At 44.0% G+C, this 18,012-nt stretch overlaps 1 protein-coding gene across 1 annotated transcript; it reads right to left on the bottom strand.

Annotated features, from left to right (window-relative positions):
* Positions 1–16: 16 nt before the first annotated feature.
* Positions 17–13,987, bottom strand: ttc23 (tetratricopeptide repeat domain 23). The gene is made up of 11 exons (XM_080842334.1): positions 13,786–13,987; positions 13,313–13,472; positions 12,999–13,122; positions 12,310–12,466; positions 11,614–11,739; positions 5,645–5,816; positions 4,841–4,946; positions 4,013–4,140; positions 3,026–3,175; positions 544–626; positions 17–439 (listed from the first exon to the last, which is right to left on the bottom strand). The coding sequence occupies exons 1-11, from the start codon at positions 13,839–13,841 to the stop codon at positions 319–321; spliced, it is 1,383 nt and encodes a 460-aa protein (XP_080698460.1). The 5' UTR covers positions 13,842–13,987; the 3' UTR covers positions 17–318.
* Positions 13,988–18,012: the final 4,025 nt, after the last annotated feature.

Here is an 18,012-nt window from a genome sequence, read left to right as displayed (position 1 = left end):
AGTCTGTGTCTTTTATTTTGGTGTATTTGTGTAAAAGGCAATAATGGCATGCATGACAAAAAGAGACCCCTACACACACATTAGAGATGGTTGCCACCTCAGATTCATAGTGGTACTGTTTCAGTTGCCTAACCAACAGTTTCACAAATGCCCCTGAAAGAGTGAACAAAGAGCCAGGCGAGATTGTATGGCCCGTCAGAAGTATTGTCTTGGTCCGGTTCCAATGGCCTTAATTTCTTCTGGCATTGGAGGACAAGGATTGCTGTCCCCTGACAGCTCGGGGTCCATTCATCCAGTCTGTCCTGACAGGCAGAACTGTTAAAAGTCTGACAAGTTGGGATTTATCCCTTTTGCTGTTGGGGATGGTACAACAGCACAAAATGGAGGCCTTGTCTGTAGGTTGCCCTCTCTTCTATGCATGGCAAAGACGGCTGGAGCCCTGGAATGTGTGACACATAAGGAACAGAGTACAGAAATATGTTTCATGTTATACTGCAAACATTTCATACATTGTATGCACTGAAAATAAGGCTGTTTGCTTACTGAGTCAACATGTCCACAGTTCTTTGAGTAGCTCTGGTCTTCTTATGCCGGGGGCCGTACAGTGCAATCTGAACCTCAAGACACTAATAAGAAAATAGAATAATTTGTAGTGAGTGAGTGTTCATCCATCTAAAGTACACTGTGTGTTGGGACGGTTTGATTTAAATCCAACTCAATGCAACTTCATACAATCTTTTGGTCAAAGTCAAGACTGACTATAAATGCTGTTTTTTTCCAGCCTGTAGAGTGTATCGTAGAGCTGGAGTTTCCCTGGCACCAATGCATACACACATCACCAGGTCCTGACCACCCCCTCCGAATAGACAAAACACTTCATACCCACATATCTTCCCCTCTCTCGTGATTCTTACAGCTCTGATAACAACATCATTCTGGTGGAGAATACTGGCAAGCTGGCCTCCAGATTTGATTAAAGAGGTCCAAACAACAATGGCATGCTCTTGTTGTTGTCTGACCACAGCTAAATGTGACTTACAAATACAGTATACGTCCTGCAGGCCTTGCTCAGTCACTGTAACGTAATACAACTGGGACCTCCGGGGATTGAAAAGTGACGCTGATGCCAAGAGTTGCGTAACAGCAGAGACAAAGATTACCCAATATTTCCACAACCACTGGAAATCACTGTATGAAAACAGGCCCTTTCAGAGGTCCAGGGAAAAAGCAGTGTTCACTGTTTCCATCATGTTAATTGAAGAAAGAAATCTTTCTTTTCCTCTTTTGGAAAAGGTTGTTTCCCTTGCCTTCCTGGTTTCTAAAGTTGATGCAATGGGAGAAAGTTGTCATCAGGAGGGAGATGGTAGATGTCAAATGTGAGTGTGAGACTTTCCCCAACATTGAGACTTCATGAAGGGACACGTTCAATAAAACAGGCACTTGCGTTTTCTTCCTGTGACATTAACCCCTCGATTTCTTAACCGGGAGTGGGTTGTTGGCGTCTCTATATCACAGCTGTTGTCATGATTACGGCATAAAGAACATGATATCATGGTGTTATCTGTCAAGGGTACTGCGGAAAGGTTAGTGGCCCGGACAGAAGCAGAGAACATGGGCCCTGTGATTCATGCTGGGGTACTTGGATCCTTCTGCACCTAGTTACAATAACAAAGCAACATAGCAACAAGCCACCTTCATTTACAGGCATGTTAGCACTAGCAACCAGGAAGCCCACTTTGTGGGTGCTATTTTGGTGTGTTTTTCAGGGCAGAAATACAGACGCAGAGGGAAAGGAGCTATCAATGTCGCTTTATAACATTGTGTATTCTGGTGCACATGACTAATGCCCAGCGTGTTGCTCGGTCCCCCTTAACAGGGTGGGAGAAGGATATACAGTATATATTAATAGGGGTAAGACTGATGCATTCCTAGGTATCTCACATGCTGTTATTTTGTAATACTCGATGCAAATTCTCAGTCGAGCTCATTCCACGGTGAACACGTACCAAGACTCATTCTAGAATTCTGCCGTTTCCTTACAAGGGCCTAATGGAATGCTGCTGTAATTGGGGTCTGCGCCCTCTGCAACAGACTGCAGTCAGCAAAGATCCCGACTCTGTCAAAAACTCCTGGGACCCAACTGTCTGCATTCATCCAAAAAGAGAAAGCACAGTGTCACACCGTGTGTCATTTTACACTACGGGGAGTGTGCTATGGCTGCCTTCGGCCAGGATTATCCTGTAGCAGGGACGGCACTGAGCCACTGGTAAAAAATAGCAGCTCTGTTACAATGACAGTGCCTCTTTACAGACTGTTTATTTGTGAGGGTCTTGATCTGACGGCTTTGCAGATGCTTGAAAACTCTGGTGGGTTTATTAATATAAGGAGTGTGCTGCTCTCTGTTGACTCCTGGCCTTTGCATTGGCCTTCTAAGATTGCAAAACAGCAGCGAAAGGCTGTGCATACGTGCCACTGGGAACGAACAGAAATGGAATCGCACACGTATGTAAGAATAACCTCACAGTACTTACCCACAAGGCATTTAAATGAAAATACTTGCGATTTATTTTTCCCTCAAGCTTTTTTCCATTGCATACCATGTTATGGCAAAGGTGGAAAATATGGTGACATTTGACTGAAATGGACACTACGTGACAAACATATGGCACCTTCCATCTCATCAGGACACTATGAGTTGCTCAAGGAACTAACGACCAAATGTAGCACGGCTACATGTATTAGCCATCTGTTGATGTATTGCTTGTATTATGTAGTCATGCAAATAATTAGCAGTATATTGCTAAATGATACATATTGAACTGCACATGCTAATTGTTCAAACATCACCCCCAGTAGCAGCATTTTTGAACAAATCATATATTCCAGATACACACGTCATCGCTATGTCTTTGTGATTTGGAATTGAGTTGTGTTATCAGTTGACTAAATTAAATGTATGCCCAAGCCTGAACTGGGCTCAATCTATCCCAGAATCCCCTGCTCCATGACTAGGCTCTGGGTTTACCTTGCTCATGGTTCTGTGGGCCTGTTTCATCTGTCCCTGAGTCATCTCCACTCCACCAATCAGCTGCAGCGTCTCGGCCACCTCAGTGCTCAGGTCCCCAAAGGTGTTCCTCTTCAGGGCCAGAGACTCGCGCTGCAGTACAACACTTCTCTGCACACACAGTTAGATAGCCATGTCCAGAGATGTCACACTCATTTCCTTTTCAGTGCAAGTACAAGTTTTGAGCCAGAAATAAGTAAAACTGTTTGGAACATTGTTTAACACAACCATATCTGAATGCCTTCTCGAAATCCGTCAGAGGCAAACACACCAGATTTAAAATCTCAGAAAGCTTTACTGTCAGAGATGTGATAGAGAGCTGAGAAAAATATATTTCTCAATCCAAACCCACATGACGCCAAGGTGTTTCACCTCTTTGGTAGGATGTCTGGCTGCCATACCTGAGCTTACAGATTCGGGCCACTTAAAAGAAATGTATCCTTGGTGTTACACAATTAACCCCACACTTAACAGCTACACAGTTACCCAGCATAGCTAACAGTTCTTTGTATTGCTCTCTTGCTGAACCTTATCTTGTGAACGCCAGACATGCAGGCCAGACATACAACCATGGGGGAGTTTGGTCTAACTATTGTTTTGGAATGACTAGCATGTTTAATGTATTTCAAACATCCTAAATCAATTCATCGCCTCGTGAAGAAGGCACTGACAACCATTAGCAAATACTAACACCTCTAGCCTCTCCACTGCTCTGTGTGACCACTCAGTGAGTCGGGGACTCCACCGGCTCTCCTCTAGGCTCTCCAAATGATCATACTTAATGTGTGATATCCCTATCTCTATATATCACCTTTATTTATTCTGAGTCTTTGGTATCTGTTTTACAGTATTTTGAGAGACAAGAGGTGGCAAATATGTGATGGGTTTTTCCCGCCTGTGCATGATAAATAATAAATAAAGGAAAGAAACCAAAACCGACAAACACACTTCCTGTTGGCCGGTTTGGAGGAGGAAGCGGCTGTAGTCATCCAGCACTGCAAGCGTCGTGGCATCCTCTGGACCGGCCACACTCCTGTAAACTCCCAGACTCTCCTCAAAGTAATGTGCAGCTGAATCTAAGCACACAGACAGACAGACACACAGACACACACACAGACACACAGACACACAGACACACACACACACACACACACACACACACAGACATTAACACACACTACATATAAATATTGCATTGAGTTCAGGGGCAATTCTCTTCTAAATATCAAATTGTCCTGAAAACATTCTACTTATATGTTCTTTATCTCACAAGTTTAGTTCTTATTGACTTATTCGTCTCATTTCGTATAGGGTAGTAGCCCTCTGTAATGTTTTACCTGTTGAGGATGCAGGAGGACTACACTGACTTCTGATTGTTGATGCTCTTGGTTTCTATAGTAGGACTTTTATTCCTTGGCCCTCTATTATAAGATAATGTCATAATCATCCAAGTCCCTCAGGTTTCCCCCTTCAATTTTTACCACCACTAGTCAGCATGACGAAACACTCTAGTTACGGGTAGCTCAGAGATATCTTGATGGGTTGCGGTGGGACATCCCCACCCACTTGCCAGGTATCTACTTGACTAGTAAGAGTATACTTAAAAGTATCTGATGTCATTCCATTTCCACCCACCCACTCTCTCTCTCTCTCTCTCTCTCTCTCTCTCTCTCTCTCTCTCTCTCTCTCTCTCACACACACACACACAGGCCACAAACAGTGTGTTCACTCATGGGCCCCACAGAGGCAGAGTGGTGTAAGAGAGAAAGGAGTCACCATTGTGGTTGGGCTCTGCTGCAATGGAGTAGGCTAGAGCAAGGCTGTAAGCGATGTGTGCCCCCTCCACACCCCCTGGGCTCTGACTCAGGGAAATGGCATGAGCCTGCATAGAGAGAGAGAGAGACGGAGGGAGGGAGGGAGAGAACAGGGGAGGGAGAAGAAGGGTGGGAGAAAGAGAAGGAAAGAGACAGAGAGAGTGAGAGTGAGAGAGAGCCGGGAGGAGAATGGGGAGGGAGTGAGGCAGTGTTTAGAAATATAGACAAGACAAATAGTGTAAAAAAACAGAGAAGGAGAGAGAGAGGGTAGGAGAGTCCCTTGTGAAGTCAGACAGATCACATATCCCACCCCTCAGCTTTGGGTGGGAGCACAGATTACCTAATAGGCCACACACTACAGGCAGGGGGTAGGGTTCCTCTCTCATGGGGGGTATAATATATAAAGCAATGAAGAATCAAGAGTCTCTAACTTTAGGACACACTGTGATACACAGACCCTCCCCTATCCTGTCTCACTAACCTCTCAGACTCCTGGCACTCCTTGCATTATGACCTGCATACTGAGCAATGCTCTAGTGACAGTGAAGTCTAGGAAAGTTTGATTATTTGTAACCCTCTGAGGCTCTGTATAGAACTCTCTAATGTATGGTTTCAAGATTTTTCAATTATATTTTCAAGAGCTGTAATCCTCTTTCAAGAAGCCTGCAAAAGGTTTAGAAAAAGATCTACGTCCAAACTGTTTGAACCTTTTGAATGTGCATAACTCTTGTTGACTGTCCTGAATGCATTTGATTGTGTCTCTTGCCTGAAGGAGATGCTCAGTGGCTTTGTCCAGTCTTCCCTTGGCCTGCTCGATGGTGGCCATGTCCCTGTAGATGGAGCAGGTCCTGCCCGCTTTACCCGTCTCCTCCTGCAGCTCCAAGACCCTCTGACACCGAGCCAAAGCCTCCTCTGACCGGCCCTGACGCTGGTACACTCTGGAACAAACACACACACACACACACACACACACACACACACACACACACACACACACACACACACACACACACACACACACACACACACACACACACACATAAAGGGACTCATCTCCAATGCGTAAACCAAAACATCTAAATGGAACATTAATTGTATGGTCTTGACAGCATCTCCACTATAAGAACTACAAATGGAACCCTTAAGAGGCAAAGTGAAGGTGGCAGTGGCACAGAGAAAATCTACTCTTTCAAACAGACTGCAAGGGAGAGGAGAGACCAGAGGGTTCAAGAGAAGTACAGTCTAGTCTGCCTTGCTCTATATCCTTATTTCTTATTGTGGGCAGTTTCTGGGCTGGCAGAGTGAAATTTAAGCATGAGGCTTTGACCAGGGGAGCACTTAGATAGACAGGAGCTGCCAGAAGTGCCATGATACAGTCAGAGGTTTGGCTAACTAACTCCTACAGAACAGCTGGCTTTTGCTTTCTCAGTCAGGCCCTCTCCCTGGATACGTTTGGGATAGCAGGTGGGATCCTCAGGAAAAAAAAAGAAAAAAATGACCAGTGTTTAGTTATAGAACGTCTTTCAAGTAGACCTTGTGGAACCCCATAACAAATATACTACAAGTACCCTCTTTAATACCAACCAAGAGTGTTTTACCTTTTCTTAAATACACATCACTCTGTAAGGCTAGGAGATGTGCTGTGTTTGTAATATAAACCAGCAGCTTCCACCGGTTGCAGCCGCCAAACACGTGCAGAGGAGCCACAACACAAGTGCCCTGTGCAGCGCTAAAGACAACTCCTCATGTCTTTATTAGACTCAAGACACATGCTTCCAGCCCTGTGGGGAGCCCACGCCTCAGCGGCTAAGAGCCCGGCAAGGACAGCCTGCTGTCCGACACCTCATTTGGGAGACGCTGCTGAGTGTCAACAGAAGGCTGGTGTACACAGAGCAATCAACCAGAACTGGTCACATGAGTAAATAAGGCAACATAGTACAGCACTGTTTCAGTTTAGAGTTGACCGTAAAACCCCCTGGGATTTGGGGAGGTGCACGAGGCAGTGATTTACAGACATGAGTTGTGATTGTGATTTAAAGAGCAGTTTGATAATTTTGTGTTGCTTGGAAGACACATCCAGGCACTGGACAAAGTATTTTATCACATAAAAAAGGCACACACAGACTCTTTCTTTCATACACACTTTTGAGCACAAACGTACACACACAAACACACACACACAAACACAATGCAGGCAGTAAAACAGAGAACAAAGACGTTTCAGTCTGCTTCCATCTCCAGATCTCACCGGCGTGGGCCTAGTGCACTAAACACACACACACACACACACACACACACTCACACAGAGGCCATGAAATCACCATCCAGAGCGTGTCCTGCCTCCATCAGACCGCACTGCCAACAGACTGAACCCCTCCCTGCAGCATTCATAAACACTAATGGACTACAAATCAAATTTCTGCCTGAAACACACACACACACACACACACACACACGCCCTGTACACAGCCTGGGAACAGCAAGGCTTCAGTCATAACCAACCTGAATCCCAAGCTCTTACGGCGATCCACAGTTTGCCCTGGCTATAATAACTCATTACTGTCTTCCCAGAAAAATTAATTCTGCTTTTCTTCCTACAGAGTCTCTTCCAAGTCATCATCACATTCAAAGTTTCTGAGTTAAACCAACAGAAAATCTTAATCACATGAAAGCCTGGACATTAATGCCAGCAATCAGTGTAAAATGTCCCACGGGTAGGCACAGCTCTCTCAAGCAGATGTCTGCTGAGCTCCTGAGATGTGCGTGTGTGTGTGTGTGTGTGTCTGTGCATGTGCATGTGTGCATATATATGTGTTCCCTGTGTATTTCTCTTTTTTATGATTCATGACTGATTTATCCAAACAGCTTTTATGTAAGCTGGAAAACCCCGAGGCAGAGGCAGAACCAGAGAGCTCCTCCACCCTTTTAATTTCAAACAAACCACAGGGGCCTCCTTCCCTCTTCTTTAGGGCAGCTAGCAGAGACCCCACAACAGAGTACTCTCACCGTGGATGTTAGCAAGCGAACCTGTACGCACGGCCTCTGCACAGTAATGGCAGCCATCCTCCATCGGTCCTGTCCCACCCCCTCTCTTAAGGAGGAGAAATGCAATCTGATGCACAAATCGAATTGGGTGTCCCAAGCCAGCAGAAATGATCTAGTTACGGATTTGAAACATGGACTGCCAAGGAGCAACCCACAAGACCCGATGCTTAGTAATGGTTACCAGAGTGAGGCTGACGCACTGTACAGCGAGGCACACACAAGTCAACACACTCAGCCATGGAGCAGCGTAGCCAAGGAAAACAGACGAAAACAGAGACGTAGCTACGGGGAAATAAACACACCAGGCTTGCCCTTTAAACATGGAAAGTCAAGTTTTTTGTTGATGGATTGTTATGGGATGACCTGACAGTCTTACTATTGTCTATTGTCTTTTCGTGTTGGCAGTGTTTCTCTCCGTGTGCTTAGGCCTCTCCAGGTGGTACAATGACATCACTTTAGGAATGTGAGTATGACATAACCCCATTTGGAGAGGAGCGCCAAAACACAACAGCCTGACTGGGGAACATGTGAGCCTAGTGAGACAAAGCGAGAAAATGAAAGACAACAATCTGGGCTTATATTCTGTTCCCCTGCACACACACACATACACGCACGCACGCACACACACACACACACACACACACACAAACACACACACACACACACACACACACACACACACACATGCAACATTAAATCTATTATCTATTATCAAATATATTATATTCGACATCCTTCTTTACAGAAACTGGAAGACCTAGAATATGAAGACAGCATGAAAGGATACTGATACTTATATACACAAGCCAATAGAACATCTTGATTGTCTTCAGGCTTGACAGATTTCAGGACTTTTTACACACACATGCACACACACACACACACACACACACACACACACGCACCAACTTCAACAGGAGACACACATGCACATAAACTGGTGCTTTGATCAGGGGAACACTAAGATAGACAGGGGCTGCCAGAAGTGCCATAATACAGTCAGAGGTTCCTCTTTACATCAGTCATACAGATTCTGAATGCAGAATGTAGATGAAGAAAGATGACATAACCCTTTGTTCCTATGAACAAACACGTGTCCAAGATCTTGGACTGTATCTCATGACATGCATGCATCCATATCCATCCCCACCCCCCCTCACAGCCCCCCCCCCCACACACAAACACACAATGAAATGAAAACTCCTTCTGACTTCCTATGTGTTGCATTCAGGGCATAGCTCCTCCACATGAAAGTCAGATGGAAGAGCTCCATCTGGACCTGAAAGTGCACTCTGCCGCTTCCTTTGTTGGCTGCTTTCGAGTGGACATTCTCTGTGGTCAAGCTCTGTGTTGATTGCAATAGCCACTGGCCCGCTCGCTTCAGCCGAAGCCAGCTTCATAGTCACCCCTCAACAAAAGAGATTTAGCAAGCTTTCGCCCGCGCCAACTCTGCACATTTTTTCAATTTCAGACAGTGAGTAAACAAAGTGTTTGTGTGCAGGGTAGGAAAAACAACTAAACCCTGCTGCCTAAATTTAGTGATACTAAACAATGTATTTGTCCTTTGCACATAAGTAATTTTACTAAAATACACAAGAGTATACAGTAATTGTGACATAACAAGTAAAGTGCTCCTATTGATGGAGATGCTAGACAGGCAAGTAACTTGGTTCAGTGCACACATAATGATTGTATGCAGATGCACAATGATAACGCATGCACTATAAATACATTCTCTTAATATAGAAAATGTATTCATAGTGCATAGTTTATCATTGTGCATATGCATACATTTCTCTAAAATCTCAAAAATATAGACCGGGTTCTCTTATTCTAAATCTACTTTATCAAACTGTCTTATTCCTTGCTATTAGTGTACCTACATAATCATATAGATGCTTCATGAGTCCCCTAAATGATTCCTGTCTTTTCCACAGTAACCTTCAGCACAAAAAACAACTGACTATGGAACAGGACTGGCCCTGAATTGGCCCTAAATATGGCCCTGCCATGCCATATCCACTCCTAGTTGAGGCTTACAGTGAAACTGCGACACTTTAAGAGTGTGGTCACTCTAAACACAGTGCTGTTTGTTTTGACAGCCAGTCCCTGGGGGACTTGAAAGGGAGCTACTCTTACACACAGAGATCAATACTGCACCAGCACGGCCTGTTAAGTAATGATAACCAGGGTCTGTCTGCCATCAAGGCATCAAAACCATCCTTTTAACCATTCAGTCACCATTATGTTTCTGTCACTTCAGATCAATAAAGTTGTTAACGATATGTTGAAACAATTTACTGGGAGAGCAATTGACAAGGACTCGATGTGTGTTTATGTACAATGTCTGGGTGACCATGGTCAGGTGCAGTACTGTAATTTAAGATAAGATGAATGTGGAATGTGCTGATGTTAATCTAGACAAATGGCCTATGCGCCATTATGGAGTGAATAAGAATAAGAAGAAGAATCTAGGCAAAAGCAAACCCCAATTATCTCGCTTCCTCCTCGCACTGTCATTTATAAGGAGAATTTATTTTTTATTTTTTTGGTCTTTGGTTAACGGTGTTCTGAACAGTCTTACAGTGGCCAAAGATGCTATGGCCTTCATCTAAAGGTCAAGTCAGTGAAAGAGCTCATAAAAAAATCACGGAGGGCGGGGGTTTGGATTGTGTGTGTGTATGAAAGTGTTCCCTGTCTGTGTGTGTGTGTGTGTGTGTGTGTGTGTGTGTGTGTGTGTGTGCGTGTGTGTGTGTGTGTGTGTGTGTGTGTGCTTTCATGTATAATTGTGTGAGAAAGGAAAGGGTTGCTGGAGCGTTTCTCCTTCACTGAGCATGAGGGAAGGAGGCGAGTAGAGACCCCTCCCACAGCCGCTCCTCTGCAGCTGCGCACATCTGCCCTCACCCCACCCAGCCCCCATTCTGCCCCTACAGCACTGCCCTCGAGAGCAGTGAGAGGGTAGCCTGATTCCTCTCATCTCTACAGAATGACCTCAATGTATGCACCACCACACACTATAAGGGCCTTTAACATGTAAGGATAATTAACAGGAGCCATTTTGTGTCTGTGCTGATGTACTTAACGTTAAGAGAAATGAAAGGGGTCAACGGGTCCCTGATACACCACACCCACCTCCTTCCATTCTGGATGTGCTCTGTGCAAAATCAATGTATTTCTGAGTCTAGGGCGCCCCCTTGAGGCTTAAAGGTGCTCTTTCTCTGTTTACAATGGAAAAGTTTTGCGACTTGAGGAATCTTTAAGCAATTAGCTGCATACTGAACTGCTGCCAGCACCAAGCGTCTCCATTTAGCATCAGAGTTGAATAAAGATGCAGCATAATGCTGGATAAAATGGCCAACGGTGTCTTAATCAGTGAGTATATATTGCAACATATCCTTGACTACGTGCCAACATATTTGGGGCTGAACCTGAACACGATACGGCTGTGATCAGAAGAAATAAATAGAGCATAGCATGTGATACACGGTGAGGCATCAAGTAACCCGTGCAAGAAGGTCTCTCGCTCGTTTGATTTAAAAGGAGGGGTCAATGTTATTAGAATGTCAACCTTTGTGACTCAGCATCGTGACTCAGCTAAATTAAATCTCACAAACACACACACACACATGTGTGTGATTGTTATCGTGAATTTGTTCTTGATAAATCTTAGGCATGTCTGTATTGAGGTACCTTGATAAGTTTGTGGAAATTTCAAACTCAGTTTCAGTGCGTTCCTCTGGACTGACCCCTCCCAGCTCCCATAGGTCTCCCAAGATTCCCTCTGCCTTCATGAAAAAGGACTCGGCTTCTACAGGGGTATAAACAGTCAAGGGCTCTTCCTGTTGTTTTGGTCTCACGAAACACCTTCAAATTTCCTAGAGGCTACCGTTCATTTAAAGTGGCCAGATATCATTTTTTTTTCAAATATTAAGAATGAATATACATTTTCAGTAAGGTCAAAACATAGTCTTTGTGTATTCTTTCAGCTCACTTTCATTATTGCATACAAGAACATTTATATAAAATCATAATAGTTTGGGGACATACAACAATGTCTAGACTTCTAGACTAATCTGTCAAATTAGCCATTACACTACTGCAGCATCTAGTCTAGTGTTCTGCTCCAAAGACTAGACTTCTAGACTAATCTGTCAAATTAGCCATTACACTTCTACTGCAGCATCTAAAGTAGTCTAGTGTTCTGCTCCAAAGACTAGACTAGTCTAGACTAATCTGTCAAATTAGCCATTACACTTCTACTGCAGCATCTAGTCTAGTGTTCTGCTCCAAAGACTAGACTAGTCTAGACTAATCTGTCAAATTAGCCATTACACTACTACTGTAGCATCTAGTCTAGTGTTCTGCTCATAAGACTCCAAAGGATATTTTCCCAAGAGCAGGGCTGCTCCTCCCTGGGTCTGGTAGATACTGAGTACGCAGCTTAGCCTGGCAACCCGCTCCTCCTGGGGGGTGGAAGGGGGGGAGGAGAGGGGCAGGAGGGAGTGAGCTCTCGAGGCGTGCTCGTAGGCCTGAGGCGCCCATCCTTAGGAACCGACACAAGACACAAAACACAAAACATTACATCCTGCTGTCACATGCTGTGTGAGGTTTTTGAGCAATCAAAAAATATATATATTTGCATAGAATACTGGCTGCTATGTAAAATACCACAATAACAAGGCAACTCTGCACCATATGCACACCAAGACCATATAGTCTGCTATTAGTACTAAAGTTGCCAAAGACTAAAAGTGAGTCTACAATAGCATGTGCATCCATGGTGGCCAGTCAGTATTTTGTTCATGTTAACTGATACCTTATGTGAACGTTTGTTGTAAAGCATATTGTGTTATTTTTTTGGAAATATGAGTGGAAGTGTGAGATTTTTTTTCATATTTTTGATTATTTCTTTAAAAAAGGAAAAGAGGGATTTTTTCACATTTCTTTTTATGTAACGAGGTACTACGTGCTAAGTAGTAGGCCTAAACGTAGTTTTATAACACAAAACGAACTTCTTCTTTTTTTTCATAATTATTACATTTGTAAGGTAATCAAAATAGAAGGGGGAGTATCACCTTTGAACTTTAGGTATGCTTTGGCTAGTTTGGCATAGGCCTGAGCTATTGTAAAGTGTCCGTCTCCATACACTAGTCGACTGAGGGCCACAAGGCGCACTGTCTCTTGGATGCAAGCATCAAACTGAGAAGAGGGAGAAAGGGCACACAATGACACATTCAACGTGAGCGTCACTGAACATTGAGTAATGACTGTTAAAAGAAAAAAAGGTAGTCAGAAACACATTATGCTGTAAGTTGTATGATACAATTTCAACAGAAGTCAAAAACAAATCGTTCTAAATATGTGAAGTACGTTTACAACTCTGCCCTACCTGCTCGCTGTCAGCGAGGTCTTGTACTCGGCTGGAGCAGTGTGCTAACTTCTGCTCTGTGGTCATCTCTGAAGAAACCATTTCGCCTGACCTCTGTGAGAGACACAACCCTCCTTCACCCCGCAGAGATTCTACAGAGCTCCCGCTACTGCTGCCAATGCTGCCGGACAATCCACAATCAAGAATTGTTAGTTGCCTAAAGTAAAGCTAAATGAGTTAGGAGAATATCATTGTTGTATTTAATCTCACTGGCCAGCATGAAATAAATGGAGGTCCACAACTGGGACCGAAGAACTTTTACTAGCAGAAAATTCTCGTCACTTATCACTCACACAGTACAGGCAAGAACCGTTGAAAAATGTATACCTGTCTTCTAATGTAAAACTATTTTAAAGTAGAAAATACTTGTTTGAGTGTGACATGCACTGACATAAAGGAAACGATGTGGCAAGAAATACAATGGGATTACGTACGATTTTATTCTTCCACTCCAACAGCCAGCTATTGAATTGAAAAGGCGATCGTTCATTGATACAAACAAGAAACGTAGTCTAAGTGGTGATTTGAACTGACGGTCTGGATTTAATTATTATTAAAGATAAAGAATATGCCCAGTATAGTGCCGTACTAAAACACGGTATGCCATTTCAGGCATTTTCTGTCTGCCGACAGTTGTAGTCGTTCTGGTTGATAGTGAAGTGTGTGCACTTTCCTGCAACTGTAACCAACATCAGAAGATGTCAACAAAGACTACGATTGGTGTTCTACCTCCATCTGACCAGGTCACATGACCACAGCACATAACGGTGGGGCTTGTTCAAGAATCATAACCTCCATAGACGTTGAAGGCGCCATGGCAAGTAGCCTAGTACACTGCTGATCCTGATATGCCTTGCCATTTACGGTTTAAACTATTCAACAGACGTTCCAGCGGGGGCTATTGCGATCAGGTGTTCGTCAGTCAGTGAGTCAGAGTTATTCAACTCGCGTAATAGTTAGACCAACACAAATGACACTAACACAAATTAACTGGCTGCTGTCAGAGTGTAGGCTGTGGCGGACATGTGCGGTGTATACATTTGTTAAATGTAATAATAACAATCTTGGCTTTGTATTGAGGGGTGTGTGTGTGTCTTAGGCCTATGTGTGTGGATGAGACTGGAATGGATTCGGACGACATTTTCCCTGTAACTGGAAGCTGTATTGTTGGTTAAATGCAATTTAAGGATTGCTCTCCCCACTGTCGTTTTCTCTTTTTTAATTTACCTCCGAGTCCTCAGACGTAGACACAAGTAGCCTAATGTAAAGGCTTCTTGGATGATCACATATTTAAACCATAAATAAGATGAATAAAACTGCTTGCCTTTCAGTGGACTTAGCAGCTCATAAACCCTTTATTTGAGAGGGAATCATCGAAGGGCATAAGGGAGGAAGGGGGATTGCAATCCTTATTACACCATTACTCTCTGGTTAGAGGGAATTTTACGAGTTTATACTCAATTGGCCCAGGCGCATGAATACACACCGACCACAGTGTATTTATCTCACGTCAGGAAGAGGCCATCATTTTCCAATTGAGACATTTAATAAAAGTCCTCTCCAGCCAAGTGGAAATCTTGTTAGAAGAATCTCTATCCATCATCACTTGCCAGACAACTAAGGCCGGCGTAATTCTCCGTCTGGATTGGCCAAATTCCGCCTTTTGCGATGTCTGAGGCTTGTCTGGCCGCGCTTGGTGAAGCTCCAGTCAATTATCACCTCCAACTCATTGTTGTTGGCACAAGATAGCAAAAAGTGCTCAGTGAGGTGGATCACTGCACACCGTTTGTCACCGATAGAAGGCTTATAAATCCAGTTTGAAGGGACCTGCAGAATATACTAAGCGCAGAAACGCAGTATCACATCACTTAAAAGGTGAATAACCATGGCTATCCGTCCACTATATAGTTAGGCTATACCAATATTCATAATACACTTACTAATTGCTGAAAAAGTTCCATTTGGAAAAGATAAATATTTGTTTTCCATTAGCTAATTTTACAATGCGCTGTTGAAAAGACCATGTACGTATAAGCAAATACTGTGAAGGAAGGTCACTTTCTCTATGCATTCAGAGGACCAATAGGTGGCAGTAAAGTACCATTTCAGCTTCCTTTTGCCACTGTGTTGTCTGCACATACCCTCTATAAACAGACTCATTCGTATTTACTGATGGATGATGGATTGTTTAGAGTAATTGAGTCTGCAGCTGTTTGTGCGGCTGCTAAGTATTTGATATAGTGGCCTGTTTCTCTGGTGTTCTTGTCCCATTCATTACAATGCCTCTAACAGACTGCATGTGTCACAGAGGTTAGGCGGCCTCCCCAGGTAGTGACTGACTAGGCGACAGATCTGGTCCTTATGTTGTGCAGTTTTGAGTGATCCCCAACGGACCGGGGCCATTTCAACTCTAGTATCAGCAACTGTACTCATAAAGGTATACTCAACGCACTCATGACAGAATTTAACATGCATTTTACATTTCTTCTGTTCAACGGCATTTGTGTAAGCCATGACTTACTGCTGTTTAAGTTAAGGCTTAAACATGTTAAACCCTTATGGAGCATGTGTAATGGAGCATAAGTCCATACACGTATTCATTAGAATGCTTCAAATTTAAACGGACATCGTGGAAAAAAGAAAATGGGAGAAGAATAACTTGGGCATGTGGCACGAAAGTGTAGGCTTACTCCAGGACTTTTCACTTCAGGTGGTAAAAATGCAACACAGTGCCATATGATTTTCTTAGATGTACTGTATATATTCTTGCTATTTCATGTCTGCTTTCTGTCTGATACATCTTTCAAATGCTTCCACATACATCTCCAAGCCTTCCGGGTGTTTCTATAATCCTTTAAGGTCAGTGGAGAGAGCTCTTTGTGGTAAAGGCTCTCACTTGGGTGAATAGTAGCTCATGACAAATACAGCCATGCGTTTAGAGGAGAGCTATTGATTTTCAGCTGCAATGAACCTCCCACGCGCTGAGATAGATAAGGGAGAGAGTGCAAGAAAGAGAGGGGGAAGAGTGAGAGAAAGAATACACACTGAAGAATAGTGAAAGCCTTTAGTACGGTGTCTACTTGTTAAGTTTGAATAATGCTCTGATCTGTGGAGGATCCAAGGTCCTAGGTGGCTATCATGCTATAGATTGCATGATTTCTTGGATACCTCAGTGTCAGGTTATTATGTAATGGAAAGATACGCTCTGTTGCTTAGATCTTGTGTTCAGTGCTGTGGGGAAGATTTTTGTGATTTTCTCATCTTTTGATAATCAAGAGAACTCTTGACTTTGCAAGAATTATGCATTGATGGCTCTCAAGTACAAATCTGTTATCTGTTTTGGATTGTCATATCCTGCATGCTGGCGCTCACTTTTTTTGTTCCATAAATGATTACTGTGTGTTGCCTACAGTTTTTTTCCAGTTATCGTAGAGTTACTACGCAAAAACAGCTTTGGCGATGCTACTTAATCAACTGTTGGCCTTTGTGTGAGAGTACTTGTGTCCTGGCGACATGTCGCTCTGGTCGTCTGATTTGCTGGCGGCAGAGCTATATACTTCATCAGCCTGAGTGTCTCTCAAGAAAGTGGACTGTGTTCGGCATTAAGTGCTCCCTGCCAGGAAGGCATTCCTGTGTCATAACACATTATTAACCTTACCCCTGATATTGGTAGCATAACATCCGTTTACATAGTGGGACCAGCAAACAGTTCCTCCTTGTGGTCTGAAAGTGTATCTTTGACATGGCCGTCTGCCATGGACCCTTTCCCTGCATCGGATTGCTCAGTCAGAGAGCGCCTCAAAGGAATGGTTATTTGGGACGGAAACTCATGCCTCCCCTTGGATGCATCCGTCGTCAGACCAACAGCAGCGTTCAGGAACAACAACAGCAGGTTGTGTTTCCACAAACCCCTACCTCTGCTGAAAGGGATTAGTTACTAGAGTTTAAACAGCAGCCAACTGTGGTGTTGATCGACAGGATCTGGGCCAGATTTGGGCCACAGAGTCACTCGCCGTCTGGAAGAGACAGCACAGGTTTAGTGTGGTTTCAATCATCCTGACGGCTACTGTGTGGTTTTATTTGAGTTTTTTTTAACCTGTTGCAGAGCACACCTTGTTTACAAGGGCTACCCAAGGTAACTTATTATAGCTCCTTCAGGTTTCGCAGCTTCCGGTTGACTCTGGCAAGGCATGAAGTAAGGCGAGTGGTTTGTTTATTTGTTTGTTTGCTCCGCTGGCGCTTCTTGGCCGTCTTGGGACGTCCTGGGCCCTGTCTGGCTTTGGCCCCACTCTCTGGCGGGCTTCTATTTCTGAAAGGCGAGAGGCTCTTGATGGGTCTGGCAGGGCTGGCAGAGGCGCTCAGCAGACCCTTCCTCTTCTGCCTTGGCAGGCGCCCCCGGCCCGCTCTCCCCCGGCTTCCTAATTTAGTAACGGCGGGTAAAAATATGCGCTAACGATCAGGGTCTGGTATGTCAGGCTGCCGTCCAGCAGGAGAGAGAAAGCAACTGGCAACCGGGAGAGGGAGAAAGAGAAAGTGGTAGAGAGAGGGAGGGAAAAAAAGAGGAGGGGAGAGGGTGACAGACATACAGTGTTGTACAGATAGGGAAGGAGAAAAAAAGAGAGAAAAGGATGGAAAATGTGGAGTAAAATGAATAGTGAGGA

The sequence above is a fragment of the Sprattus sprattus genome (genome assembly GCF_963457725.1).
Source record: "Sprattus sprattus genome assembly, chromosome: 7".
NCBI classification, from domain to species: domain Eukaryota; kingdom Metazoa; phylum Chordata; class Actinopteri; order Clupeiformes; family Clupeidae; genus Sprattus; species Sprattus sprattus.
Note: the sequence above shows the minus strand (reverse complement) of the source record. Positions and strands in the feature narration are given on the sequence as shown.

Bases quoted from the DNA above. Each gene is read 5' to 3' on its own strand.
- ttc23 (XM_080842334.1), bottom strand. From the start codon at position 13,841: ATGAACGATCGCCTTTTCAATTCAATAGCTGGCTGTTGGAGTGGAAGA. The intron at 13,123-13,312 runs GTAGGGCAGAGT...CCCTCTTCTCAG, and splicing joins ACCTCGCTGACAGCGAGCAG to TTTGATGCTTGCATCCAAGA. The intron at 627-3,025 runs GTAAACCCAGAG...TTTTCTTATTAG, and splicing joins CCCACAGAACCATGAGCAAG to TGTCTTGAGGTTCAGATTGC.